Consider the following 15,441-nt stretch of genomic DNA (forward strand, 5'->3'; position numbering starts at 1 on the left):
GGTAAATAAAGGAATGTGAATTCATTCATCTATCAATGCAAACATTACCTGTTGTAAACATAATACAGGGTGCCTTTTGAAATTCTGCAAACGCCACCTGTAAATCTTAACATTTGAAGTTCTAGTATTCCAAGTCCAGTTCCCCATACACTAAGTACAGTAATATGCAAGGAACAAGGGTGGGGTTGGGGTATAGGGGGAAATCTCTTCTTCCCCAAAAAAGCCTTTAACTGTATAACAGCATGCGTGGGGGGTTGCTTTTCAAGTCACAGTTTCTTGGGGACATTCTGGGCCTGTTGAAAATTGTACAAGAGAGGCAGTCTGTAATATTCGTTAGGGTTTACCTTCCACAGTAAAATTTAAAGAAATTAAATTGAAATTCATACCCTAACTCTTCACCTACCACTTACGTTTGTACTCTCTTGCTCCAATTCCACCCTAGTTAAACTGTCTGGCTTACAAACCCCTAACCCTACAGCTATGTTCTAAGTTCAAAACTTTCAATGACATTCTAACAAACTGATACTGTCATTTCAAGACCAAGTTAGAAAAGCGAACACAGCAACCATAAATGCACACAAGTGAGACTGCATTCAATCTGTACAGGCACAAAAGTACTCATGATGGACGACATCAAATATCCACAGCTATACAGTAACATTGCCACTTGTATGGTTGACACAGAATGCCTAGGGCAGAAGCATGTGTCAGCAGCATGGCTGGTTGACAATAAATATTGCGGAATTAACTGAATGTTTTATTTCCAACATTTTATGACTGAGAAAAAATCAAAACGAAAGCATGCAATTTTTTTTTAAATATTGAAAATTCTTCCACTGCCATTATTCCTGCTCCACTAAATACATATCAGAAGGACAACACAAGCAAAAGACCTTTCTCAATATAGCCAAAGACAGAGTTGCCTTTTTTTTTTTAATACTGGAAAACATCAGAAAATCCCAAGTGGGAGGATGAGGCTGGGTTGGAGGCACAACGTTTGGGCTCATAACAGATCACACAAGAGCCCTGCTTCAGTCTATCTTTGTTTGTATTCCTGCTCTTAAAAGTACTGGTCAACTTGATTTTTTAAATTTATTAGCAACCCAGGTCACCCTAAACATAATCAGGACCTTATCCTCTTATACCATGGACCTGGTTTTGGACTGCCCGAACAAGCTTGTCATATCAGATTTCTGTAAAATGCCATGTTACTCCCTTCTGCTACTTACTAAACTGCATAACCAGTTTTTGGTTCAGAGGCAAGCCGGTAAAAAGAAGGATAACCACATCTAAGAAATCTACAGCCTTCAGAAAATAAAGTTATTGCGTAGGTCACCAATAGTACAGATTTTGCGTGTTTCGGCTTTTCTCAGTTAGGGGTCGCCACAGCGGAACTCCGGTCCGCTAATGATCGGCAGTAGATTTTTATGTACTGGCTTGCCGGGCCTAACGCACAACCTTCAATGAAGGAATGCCCATTCATGTATGTCGCTACACAGAAGACGCTCTGAGAATCGAACGGGCAACGTCTAACTGTGAGGTGACAACGCTACCGCAGCACCACCACCGCAGTACCAATAGTACAGATAAGCAGCCAAAATCTCAAACCTAGGTCCAGCTTGCTAAAAAGTCAGTATTTTTAAGTTTATTATCCATGGTGGATTAGCTTCATGTCAGGCCACAGCAAGCATGTGTGACCTAGGGTTACAACCTTGAGATGAACAAGACATTAATTCTATATTCAGGCAAAGTGACAAATTAAAAACACCAGGAATTACAGTAATCCCACTACTGTAATGAACAGAAAAAGGCCATAAAAATAGTGTTTCTCATTGCAATCTTAATATGACAACGTAATGATATCACATTAGCAAAGTGGACCCAAATCAGTCATCTTGGTTTACAAAAAGTCATGCATGGACAACCATGCTGCAAAATCAATGTATAAAGAATTAAGATTTCAATAGTGGGTATGAACAAGTCTGTCTGTATGGAGCCTAGTCTGAGAGGTCAATGGAAATAGATGTATGAAGCTGGACCAGCAGTACAAACTACAACATTTAAGTTTTCTACACATCTAAATATAAGTGAAAGATGCAGCGTAGAGAAGAAATAAGAGGCAGGATATAGATGAATCTCCATCCAACCTTTGATGGCATGAAAAGAGCTTAACTATTAAAATGAGAGGCACATAAAAGTGAAAACCCACATCCGTAACCCTAAGCCAATATCTTAGAAACCATCAGCAAAGTTGCTGAAGCACTATATGAACACAGTGCATTTTACATAGTGAAGAGATGTACTATTTTCAAACAGTAACATCACTTGAAACCTTTTACCCACACAGATAGCTTTCTGGCAGGTCATTTCTGATTCTCCCCATGTCTGTTTTAATTTTAGAAAGATGCCAGTCCTCTGAATGGTCCACACACATCTTTATGCAATGCCAATACTTATTTTGTCACAAAGATCTAATGCTATCAGATGCATTAAGAAGGGGTAAGAACTCCAACTTATCAATATTCAGTAGCCATACGCCTTAATGAATACAGCTACTACTTCTCCTCCTAGAATACATCATTAACTGACCTTTAAATCATAAAGCTTGCAAGTGGAGGTTACAGGAATCAAGCTCGTGTATCCATAAGATATTCCATTCCACAACTTCTACACACACTATTCAGAAAGACAAGTAATAAAGATGCTCTCTAAATAACAACCAGAGTGAAAAAGCTCTAAACTTTCTCTACTCCTTTGTTTACATCAGGACTTTTCACCATTCTGCTAGTAACGGCCAGTCTGGTAGGAATATTTTTAATCATCTTTAGGCAAGTACTTTTTGGGCAGACTACGTGAAAAAGTGCAAGTCAAAAACCTGTTTCCCTAAATTTCAGAGAGACCTCAAAAACCTCTCGTTGAAAAATCCTGTCTGGCAGCAATCTGACAACATAACAGACTATAGCAAAACAAAGTTTATTAAATGTGGTTAAGCACTTTTGCCCATAAGGACTTAATCAGAACCAAATACCAGCATACTCCGTAAATATTTATTTATTTATTGATATTTGTTGAGCAGGAAAGTCCACTGGGTCAGAATAACCCATTTCCAGTGGAAGCCCAGGAAGAAAAGCTCCAGTAACAAATTAAAAATTACTACAGCAAACAACTAAACAAAAACTATTATACAACAGGATAAGGACATACTAAGAAACCATACAAATATACAAGGCATTTCTTAGTGATAGAAATATGCAGAGTACAATGTTATCATACAGTGAAAATAAATGACAGTAGAAATTGCACAGTACATAAATGTTGAGGAGATTCAATATAAACAATCATGGCACACAGTATATTCTGAACAATATGAAGGAGACTTGTTGAGGACATTCAATATAAACAGTCATGGCACACAGTATATTCTCGACAACATGGAGATTCCACTTTTGCTTTTTGGAACTTTAAGGATTAAATGTTCTTATTTCTGCTTTTCCCGGTTAAGGGGTCGCCAGTGATGATTGGCAGTAGATTTTTTTTTTATGGTGCCTAGGTGCCAGCTCGATGCCCAACCTTCAACAAAGGCACGCCCATTTACGCATGTCTTTTAAACGCCACTCAAACTGCGGGGAGGACATGCAGACTCCACACAGAAGGCGCTCAAGCCGAGAATCAAACAGGAGAACCTCTTGCTGTGAGGCGACAGTGCTACCGCTGCACCACCGCGGCTTCTTCTTAAGGATTAAATATGGATTTGTATAATTTAAGAGAAAGTCAAGGTAGTACAGTTGGTTTGCTAGTATTTCAGTTGATCTAAAAAAAGAGATATACTAGTCAGTAAACTCATTGGTATTGGTTTATGGCGGTATGAAGTTCTGATCACAAGGACAGATGTGTTTAATAAGAAAGTGATTTTTTTAGGGTGACTTTGAAGGTTTTCATATACTCAATTTGTGTTATGGACGGGGTAAGAGTGTAAGCTTTGCCCAGCTCTCTTATTAGGTTTATATACGGTAAGAAGCTGTTTATTAATAGAACAAAGATTTCGGTTTGGAATGTAGTATTATACAATAAAATGCAGTGATGGGTAGTTATTTGGACTGTATATCAACTTATGAGCAAGAGTTACTTGAGTTTATTGGAGGCAATGTGGGAATTCCAACCATTTTAATCCTTTAAAGAATTAATTATTTTATGAATAAATTTACAGCCACTGACAATTTGTTCAATTAGTAATTTAAAGAAACAGAACCAAACATATCCTTTCAATTAAGTGCAATTACAATAAAATACACTTAAACCTAACCTCAAGAAATCACTGTATGTAACAAAACCTAATGATGGGAATGTAAAATGTTGACAAAACACTAAAATAAAACAAAAATAAAAATCATAACTTTTCACTGCATCTTTCCAAAACAGGAACAACAGAAATCATTGAAACATGGGTGGGAAGTAGCATCCAAACATATTTGCCATAGCATCCAAACATATTTGCCATACTTCCTGGTGTTCCAACCCCCCCCCCCCAATGACCACCCCAGGGTCAAAGGGTACCAACTCCAATATACCAAATGTAAATTTTACAAACTCTATACAAGTCAAAGTATGTCTATACAGGGCATTATTTTCACATTTTACTCTAGATCATAACAATGCTCATATTTTTTTTATTTAATGCCCTCTCCGCTTTCCCTACATAAAAATAACAAAAAAAAAAAACAGGCGGAACAAACAGTAAGGTATACTACTCCCTTGCTTTTACAATTTCCATTATTAATTAATAAAATACTGCCCACCTAAAAATTTTAATTTTATAACTTTTGAATCAATAATATACGAGCAACATTTACAATAACCACATTTAGTGGTACCCTTAAACAATCCTGATGACGTTGTCCTTAAATCCTTTAAACAATCCTGATGACGTTGTCCTTAAATCCTTCTCCTAGTCTTTCTCCAATAAATTCTGTTAAGTTATTTCGTGTTTTATATACAAATGTTTTTTCTCCAATAGTTTCGAAATCTGGGTCACAAATACTTAAAATGCTCCAGTGTTTTCTAACATTTTCAACCTCTCTTGTTCTTGTATCATATTCTAACACCGCAGCTTTATTGAAAGTGTTATTACTCTCGGTTAAATCTTTTTTTTTTTCTTTACTATTCAATCCAGGGGTTCCAGTCATATTTTACTTCTTGATGTGCAATTTCCCACCAAGTAAAGATTTCAAATCTGTTCTCCGGCAGGTCTCTACTTCATCAAACACATCCAAAATTAACTTCCCAGGATACCCTCTTTGTAAAAAAAAATGTCCATTAGCACTGATCCTTCCTTATAAAAAACTTTACTTTTGGTAATCATTCTACTTAATCTAATGAATGGTCCTTTAACAAGGACCTTCTTCAGTTTTGGAAGGTGATGGCTTTCAAAATGTAAATAAGAATTACTAAAATTGATTTTCTAAACATATTTGATGCAAATTTTCCATTGGTTTTGTAAATACAACTAAAAAGTTGACTATGTCACAGGAGTTTGAAGTGAATTTCAAAAAAATGTGTTCTGCTTAAAAAAAAATCCCAGTGGTCACTGATAATGAAAGGGTGGTTTCAAAACTATCAACATAAACAGCTAAAGGATAAACCTTAGAACCCTGACAGGCCACAACAGGCCTAAAAGGTGGATTTATTAATATTTTGTAAACCCCTAGGATAAAAGGGTGTTTCTGTAATAGAAAATTGTATGTACTTTTAGTAATCACACCTTGACTAAACCAGACATCTAATACTAAATCAATTTTCCTATAACTTAAATTCACTTAATTTTTAGACACAGTAAGTAGCTTCATCCTCTTATATACTGTTCATAACACATGAATCATCTGCTGAATCAAATAAAAACACTCTCCTCCACCCTTGTCAGGATTCATAATCTGAATCGTTCTATCATCACAAATCCTGTAACAATAGTCTTTCTTTCCCTAGGACTGAGGTTTTTCCATCTAGAGTTAAAATAACTAAATTTGTATAAATCCTTAACTATTCTGGATTCAAAAGCCTGAACTACAGGGTGAGAGGGGGAATTGAAAATACATTTTCTTACTAAACTGGTACCTCAAAACCATCTGTATAAAATTCTAGTGATTTTTAAAACCTCCAATTTCTGAGTACTGTGTACAGTTTCAGGCAGTATAAAAAAGAATGCAAAATTTTGAGCTTCAGTTCAGCAACTCATGTTTAGTATACAAGCTGCATAATGAACTTTTTTTCTGCTGGCACTAAATGAACTGAATGTTGTCCAGTGTATTTTAATAGGTTCATAGCCAAGTACCAGGTAAGTTCATAGGCAAGTACTATGCCATCAGTCTGCGGAATTACAAGCCTAGCCAATAAACCCATATTCATAATTCCCTCCAGCCTCGAGAAATACAATACAAAATAGACAGGGGGCGGAAATTTCAGGCTGCCCATCTCCAATTACCCTGTTTACCTTGATGTTAACTTAAAATCAATCTACCACAGATAATTAAATTAACTCTTTCTGTCCAGCCCCACCCCCCAATTTGGAGACAGAGTAAATACAGACTAAGGAACATTGCTAAAAAAGTAAAACAAAATGTGTACAAATGGAGATGCAAGCCCCATTATAACACATCCTGAAATAAAATATCTCTGTCTGCTAGTAAAGTCGGTCAGTGCTCTGCAGAGCATGGAGGGGTTAAAATGGGTGTTTTTTTTTTTTTTTTTTTTAAAAGAAATTCACTGCAGTACAGCGGTAAAAATGTTATGCATAAATATTCAAATTCCAAGAGTATTTTTTTGTTTTTATATTAAAAAAATGAAATGCAAATTTTAAACATTTAAAACTAAACCAGTCTAAAAAAATTCAGAACATAAAGTTAAGTTCATCCTGAGATCTGTGAACTTCCCCCCCTTTTTTTTTTTGCAAAGTAGAAATATACTCCAATACTGAGTTACAAAGCACGTTGAACTACTAAATAAGAGGCAAGCACCCCTACCCATCTTTGGCCAGAAATCCCACATTATTTCCTGTCTTTCTGCAGTAAAAACTATAACCTGAACCTATCTCACTAAAATAGTCGAACTGTAAACGATAACTTTTACGCTGTGCTCTTAATATGCTGAATCTGAATGGCAAGCACAGGGAACTGTTGCCTACATTCCACAATAAGATAACATTTGAAACAAAGCTTCTGATGCACAGCATGGCTGAATAATGCATTAGTCCAACTAATGGAGCTTTAAATAATTAAAAAGTTACACCTGGGGCTGAAACATGCTTTGTTTCCTACATTCATGAACTAACTGGCTTGATGCAGGCTACCTTATTGCACATTTTTCCCTCTTCTATTGGGTGAGTCATACAGTTTTGCATCAGGTTTGGCTTTACAGTTGCTTTTTGAGACAGAAAGGGAGACTGGTTTAGTAGCGTAATTAAAGGCCACATCACAAGACCACAGTGACAGTAAAACTATGGTCAGAATCAGTAAGGTTGTAAAGCAAAGGGTGACACACAAAGCATGCATAGTTACAATGGAAAACTGTCTACATGTATACACATTGTTAAAACGGTTAGTAATTTTCATGTTATTTATTTGTATACTAAACCTGCAAACACATCTTACTTTGCAAAACGAAAGGCAGACCAGACAGTAACAGAACTAGAAGCATTTGCAACTCCTGTTCAAAAATTAAACATCTACATACTCACATGCACATTCCAAGTGGCTCAGAAGCAGACCACAGAGTGAACCAGTATTAACTACATACAGCAAATCTGTCAATCTCTTAGCTATGTGTTTTTTGTAATTTATTTCAGGTTCCAATATCTAGCGTCAAAGAATGCTTCAACTTTTAACACTAAATTACAGAAGACTCTGAACTTTATTATGTTTAACCTATTTTTTAAACTTGGTATTGAAAGCTACTGCAAGCAATATTTTGTGCTTTCTGTATGACATACATTATCCTCCTGCCTGTGTACTGGATCCTGTGTGACTCAACCAGGTAACAATGTGGAAAAATAAACAAATCCTCATGCATTAACATGCTACTTAAACATACCAGTGCATGCATGAACTTAGGAATAAGGAACTTCGCTACTACAGAATGCTAGACAACTGCACTGCTTCTCACTTCTAGCTTGTACCCTACACTGGTGCATTCTAGATGTGTAAATCCTTTCGACATACTTGGTAAAATATTTAATGTTCCAAATCTATAAATTAGAGATTACAAAACAGTACAGAAATTAAATATTCTGGTTAAAAAGTACTAATACAGATACCATTAAACATCACTTAGCAGACTTTTCTGGTTAGAAATGTTAGCCAAATTTTATATGCCCTGCTCCAAAGTTCCAAGACTGTATTTTCCCACCTCGAACTTTTGAACACTTTTCTGGACATCAGGCCATCCATTCAATGCTGTTGAATCACATCTGCCTCTTACTGTGAAACCATGAACTGCTGCTGATGTATCTACACAGTTTACTAAGCACGTAGGGAACAAAAGTAAATTATAGGTTTATAGGGTGGTACTAGGCTATCTGCCCAAATGCATTTATAAGCCTAGCCAGAATGTGTTGGTTTTCGTTGCCCCCCTTAGATTAGTTCCCTGTGCCTCTGTCCAACAGAGCCACTGAAGTGATCCCCAAGGTAAACTTTCTGTTTCCCATCCACTTGTCAATGTTTCTTTTGAAGTGTGTTAGCGAGGATCTCTGCCTAATGTAGATTGGGATCTTGTTCCAAAGCATGGGAAGTCTCTGGGACAGGAATGTATCCCTCCAGCACGTCCTATTTATTGTTGTAACAAAATCCTCCGGATCCACCAATAAGTGCCATGCTACCAGATGATAAAAATCCAATTTATTGAGACACAAAGATGAACTAAGTTACATATTTTATACACAATTTATATTCGTTTGGTCTTGGAGAAGTTCGTCTGTGTCTCAATAAATTGGATTTTTATCATCTGGTAGCGTGGCACTTATTGGTGGATCCGGAGTATTTTGTTGCTGTGATCAGTTTTCTTTTGGATTATTCTATTTATTGTTGTGGTGAGGTTTAGATCCCTAGAGCGGGTGGCTCGAGGGGATAAGGTTTTCTTTACGTGGAGCATGTCCATCAATTCTGGGTTGGACATGGCCTTGTAAGTCAGGCAGAGATCACCTCTGAGTAGGCAGTATGCAACAGAGTACAACTGGAGTTTCTTCAGTTGAGCTGCATAGGGCATCTGTTTGAGGCCAGTAATCCTCTTGGTGAGGTACTTCTGTAATATTTCCAGCTGTTGCAGGTGTCTTGTAAGGTACATCCCAAATGGGGCGGTGTACTCTATGATGGGTCTGATGAGTGATGAGTAGACGGGCACAATGACCTCTTTTGATCTGGATGCGAACACTTTTGTGATTAGGTGGACCACGTAGAAAGATTTTCTAACCATATTGGCAATGTGATTATCAAAGGTGAGATTACTATCTACTTTGGTCCCCAGATCCCTTATTACGTCTTCCATATTTAGGGGACTACCACCTATGTGGTAGTTTGTGGGTACTTTGTTTTTTCCAAAGGGGATGACTATGCACTTTTTGGCATTTAGCTTGAGGGCATAATTTTGACACCAGGTATCCGTCTCAGTGAGACCCTTTTGGAAGATGTCTGTGTCAGCCGTAGAGTCAATTATAGCCCCTAGTTTGCAGTCGTCAGCGAACTTGGTCAGTCATAGTCTTCCTGTGCTTGCCTGTACCTCTGAGAAGTATATGCCGAACAGGAGGGGTCCTAGGACTGAGCCCTGGGGAATGCCACTTGTAACTGGTTTAGAGTCGGACCTAGCTCTCACAACTCTCACCATGTGGGTTCTGTCTGTGAGCCAGTTGGCAACCCATCTTGTGATGTAGGGGTTTATGTTCAGGCTGGTGAGCTTGTCTATAATACCAGAATGGGGAATGGTGTTGAAGGCGAGGTCTAGATTGGCTGTGTGTACCACCTTTCCCTCATCTATAGCCTTGGTAACTGTCTCACAGAAGTCCATCAGGTTTAGGAGGCATGATCTGCCCTTAAAGTCAAACTGGGTAGGGTCCAGTGTTTGGAGGTTCCCAATGTCTCTGTTAATGAGTTCCATAATGATGTGCTCCATAGCCTTGCAGACCAAGCTAGTCAGGCTTATAGGGCGATAGTTCCTGGGGTCTGTTGTGGCTCCACCTTTGTGGAGCGGAATAACCGTTGCTGTGAGCCACTCTATGGGTATGTAGCCTGTGGAGAGGCTGAGTTTGAACAGTGTGTTTAGGTGAGGGGTTAGTTCATCCTTGAGCTCGTGTAGGACGCAGCCTGGAACACTGTCCGGTCCCATTGATGCTGTGTTTTTGGCTTTTGAGAGGGCTGTTTTAACCTGAGTGTCTGATTTCAGGGACTCTACATTCTTCTGGTATGGTTATGGACCCTTTTGGGAGTGGGGGGGGGGGGGGAGTGAAGTTTGCGCTGAACCTGTCTGCCAGGATGTTGACGATATTGGTTGGTTCAGTGTATTTTGTGCCATTCTGCACCAACTCTGAGCAGATTTGAGCATTGCCACTTAGAATTTTGACATAGCTAAAGAATGCCTTGTGGTTATCTTTGGAGTCCTTGGCAATTTTTCTTTCAAAGTTCGCCTTGGATGATTTTAAGAGGGATCGTAGTTTCTTGCTGATACTGACCAGGGATGTCTTCCCTTCTTGGGATTTTACTATTTTCTGTACTAGTTTCCTCCTTCTATTATATAGCTTGTTTATGGCAGGAGTCCACCAGACTGGTTTCCTTTTCTTGGAGGAATGAGCCTTGGTTTTTCTTGGGATGGCACAATCCATGCATTCTTGCAGCTGCTCATAGCATGCATTAAAGGATTTTGCAGCTTGGACACTGTTATCCTTCAGCATGGGGGCTTTGAAACTTTCAAACTCGGTCTTAAGTAATGTGAAGTTTGCTTTTGAAAAGTTTTTCACTGTTTTTTTTTTGTCCGGGGGTGGGGGTGGAATATGGATATCCAAAGTGATTTGTTTATGGTCAGATCTAACCAGCAAGGGGTTGCCTTTGGTGTGGAACACTGGTCGCCCATGTTGGTGATGACCAGGTCCAATATGTTGTCACCTCTGGTGGGAGTGTTGACCAGTTGAACCAGAGTGTTTGAGTTTATAAACTCTAGGAAAAGTTGGGCAAGGGAGTTAGTTACTTGAGTAGTTCTCCCAGTTAATGTTTGGGTAATTGAAATCACCCAATATTAGGGTGTTTGGTAGGACCTTTATGTTTCCCAGTGTTTCCAGAAATGTGGAATGGGGGTCCTGGGACATGGTGGGTGATCTGTATCAAGCTACAATTTGAATTGCAGTTTTGCCCACTGTTAGTTGCACGTGGATGATCTCTGAAGCATCGTGCTGTGCCACTAACCTGGAGGTGTGGGTATCCTTGATCAATATGGATACGCCCCCGCCTTTTGTATTTCGGTTTGGGTTCTGTGGCCGAAATGTATGGTATGAGTTTGTTGCCTGGTAGTGCTGGGGTGCTCTCTGGAGTCTTAAACCAGGTTTCTGTTACTACACATATATCGATTTTCTCCATACTGAGGAGTGCCTTTAGTGCGTGCATTTTGAGGTTTAGACTTCTGCCCTCAGTTTTTTTACTTGTGCTATTTACGGCGGTGGGTTTGTCTTTTGAGCCTTGCCTAAAAAAGGCACTATGGGAATGGCAAGAGCCTCGGCCAGTATTCGAAAGCCTAAGGGTGACAGGTGCAAGCAGTCTCTAGCGAAGCAGCGTGGCTTGTCGAGCATTTCATCTGAGGCGGACAGATACTGGATCCCTTTGAATGAAACCAGAAACTTAGCCAATTGTTGAAATCGAGAATTTTTTCTTTATACTGTTGCATCATTCTTGGTGAGGGCAGGATGCTACTCAGGGTCAGGGTCATACCGGCCTGGGCTCCGTGATCAGAGAGCTCTTCCATGTCTCTCCATGAAGTCCAGGGAGGTACGGTTCAGGTCATTCACACCAACATGGACAATAACAAAGTCATATTTGTACTTGCTCTGGAGTGACCAGAAGTAAATTCTCAACTCCTTTCTGCCACACACACAAGCTACAATGTACTGCTGCCAACTTATCTACAGTATGCCTTTAGGATGTGGGAGGAAATCAAATTGGCAAGAAAATGCCATGCAAACACAGGGAGGACAACTCTGCACAGAACATATCCCGGCCAGGAAGTGAACAGAACCACCACTAGTTAAAATTCAATAAAGCTATTCTCAGTGTTTGAAATACTTGGTAGTTTAGCACCTGCCAAATTAACAAGCATCACTAGTTATCATACATACATAAACCACAGCATATAGCAGTGGTTTCTGGTTATTACCACCTGCTTTCCAGTTTGCCATAAGCAACAGCTGCTCTGACTTCACTTTTCAGGTTTCCTATCACCTTTTGAAGGACTTTTCCCTAGCTGAAAAATCGCCTCCTTCCAAACCTGCAAGTCTCATAAAGGTGCATTTACCTACACATTTAGAACACTTAACAGCAAATAGCTAAGAGGTACAAATATTGAAGAAAATTAACTACATGCGTTACTAATACACATTAGTATATGGAGAGTTGAGATATGGTTACCTTTTTATGCAGTAGAAGCTTTTCACACTTTGGCCCCATCTCTCCTTATAAAATCAAGACACTTTAACCTAATGTGTTAGAATATATTTTACAGTACTGTTTACCATTAAAAAATAGGTTGTGAAAACAGTTATCTGGGGTTCAATCATCCTTTTATCAAACTGGAATCCCATTGCCAGTTTAAGCAGTTGAAATTTACTGACTACCTCTCAAATGTCCTTGATTTTGAGTCATTTTGCACTGTACGTCATATTTTTTGATTTTTCCGGTAAATCGCCGGGGATTACATTCATCAATACCAGACAGTGCAGTCTCATATTTTTGTTCAGAAAGTGCATGTTTATGAAAAACCTGTTTTAACAACTAAGTGAATTTATGTAAAATTGTCCCTAATTTTGTGCCCTTTTTCCCTAATTATTTTGGGCTTTAAGAAACATGAGAAGGCAAAACATTGAGATACACTCCAATATATTTCTATATACACAGGTACATTCACATACATCTGTGCACACACACAGGTATACTATTCATCGGTGACAAAAAAAAAGAATGAAACCTTGCAACCAAACAATCGCAAAGGCAAGCAATGCATTTACATTTGCTATCATCCATACACTAACCTGAAAAATTAGAAAACTAAACACAATTAAAAAAAAAAAAAAAAACTCTAAAGTAATGATCACAACACAAATGAGGGCTGTTCCCCTCCACCTCTAAATATTAATACCATAACCACTAATGAAAAAAAAATAACTGTCTTGAGCAGCTCCATACAAAGTAATTAGACCAACTGTACCGCTATATTTTTCACAAAAAAAAAAATTAAATACATCTGGCTAAACATCTTTTCTTCATAATATACATAGAAGCACACTTTTACATATACACACACATATAATACAATATTAATATACTACACACACACACAAGTTTTAAGTCTTGTTGATGCCATATCTATTTTAAATAAAACAAAAGTTGCACCCATTTGATAATCATACTGAAATGTGAGAGTTGCAGTACAACATATACCAGTAAGGCAAAGCCATCTGGTTTACTGTATTCATGGACTCTCTGCAAACATTTTGGAGATTTATTGGTGCACAACTCAAGCTACTTTCAAATGAGTATAAAGATGTTTTTAGCTGTCTGACCTCTTGGGAGAAACTGGGTGATGCATCTTGCTCCTCCCAGACCTTGCTCTTCACCTTCACTTTCCCACTCACATGCTCCACCTCATCCTCATCTTCAGGACTCAGGCATTTCAACTTCTTTTTCAGTCCTTCGCCTACTTCCGAATCTTCAGACAGCAATACGCTCTTACACTGTCTAAAATCAGAAGGAAAAATATGAAAATATATAAAAACAGAAACCCATGTACAGCTGACGTGGAGGAAGCTAAAAATAAAAACCTCAAACTGCTCTGTTATATCATTCATTTTACTTTCCCTTACTTCAAGTTAGAACCTTGTTATACTGTTACCAATATTTGCCCCTCTATACCCCTATCAAATTAAGGTCAATGCTCAAAATGCAGGAATTATGCCATCAATTTGGATTTGAAACCACTACAGTGGAATGCAAACAAGCACTCTGTCAATGGCAAACTTTGCACAGCTGTAACAAAAGGTATGAGCGTTCTTCCAGCGTGGGGAGAACTAACCACATTATGGTAGTTAGCATATTTTGAGAACCTTAAAAAATCTGTGCCAAAGTGTGAGGTCAAAATTCCTGCCTGTATCACAAGACTATATTGGTAAAGACAGACACATACTCCCAACAATTGTGTGTTTTGTCCCCTGTATGTACACTTTTTGTAACCTGACATAGCGAAAAAAGGTAGTCAAAACATTGTTGTCTTACTCAGAAGGACATATTACACAGCACAGACATTCCTCCCAAGGGATTCCATAGGTTACTTTTGGGAAAGGACACTGGAAAGAGCTGATAGTGTTCATAGAATGCTGTCTATACGAACACACAAATGTTACAAATGTAACTCCTTTCTAGACTTATCCCCCCTTTCAAGGTGGAGCAGGCATAAGTGACACCCAGCCACAATCCAGTTAAAATTTGAAAAATTATATTACAATCAAAATAGTGAAGCATTTCCAAAGTGTTTGATAAATGACCAGTAGCTTCAAGTTATGTTTTATCCCCAAAATTTCTGCATAAACTACTTAGAATTTGGATAAGTGAAAATGTATTTCTAAGCCATCGGTGATGGAGCTATGAAAGAAGGGGTAAAATAGCACCACATACTGGGGAACTGAAGCAGCAGCAGCTCTGTCTGGAAACCAAAAATCACATCAAAATGGCAGCCCCTGTGATATCAGCACAAACACGGTCAGAGAGAACTTTCCACTGACACAGTCAAAAGAACAACTCCACTCCAAATTGTAAGAGGCAAAAAATGCCAGTGTAACTTTGATGAGGCACTGCCTCTAAAGTTTCATTTTACATGTTAAAGAGCACCTTCTTGCAGGGATGGTTTAATTGTGAAAATATATACCTTAAATGGAAGAAATTTAGCAAGCTCAACTTGAAGATGAAAATGATGCAACAGACTAGAAATAAAGTACAGTTTTGTACCTACCATAAATGTAGATGTTCGAGGATTCCCTTGCTGCAGTCCTGACTATTGGGTATAGTCCGCGTCCCAGTCGGCCCGAATACCAGAGTATAAGGCTGACGTCGGTCATGGCGCCTTAGACTGACGTCAGTACGTCAGGGTACTAATGCGCATGACCGACGCCATTTCCTCAGTCTTTTCTTGCCCCAGATGTCAGAAGACCCAAAA

General features: G+C 38.6%; 1 protein-coding gene across 1 annotated transcript in view; it reads right to left on the bottom strand.

Moving 5' to 3' along the window:
- The window catches only part of TNRC18 (trinucleotide repeat containing 18), a 725,141-nt gene that overhangs the window by 298,897 nt on the left and 410,803 nt on the right, over positions 1-15,441 (bottom strand). The window contains exon 12 of the mRNA XM_044088920.1: positions 13,796-13,970. Coding sequence (XP_043944855.1) covers positions 13,796-13,970 — 175 coding nt within the window. The remainder of the gene's footprint in view (positions 1-13,795; positions 13,971-15,441) is intronic.

The sequence above is a fragment of the Protopterus annectens genome, chromosome 12.part0 (assembly GCF_019279795.1).
Source record: "Protopterus annectens isolate FY-2018-M chromosome 12.part0, PAN1.0, whole genome shotgun sequence".
NCBI lineage: Eukaryota > Metazoa > Chordata > Ceratodontiformes > Protopteridae > Protopterus > Protopterus annectens.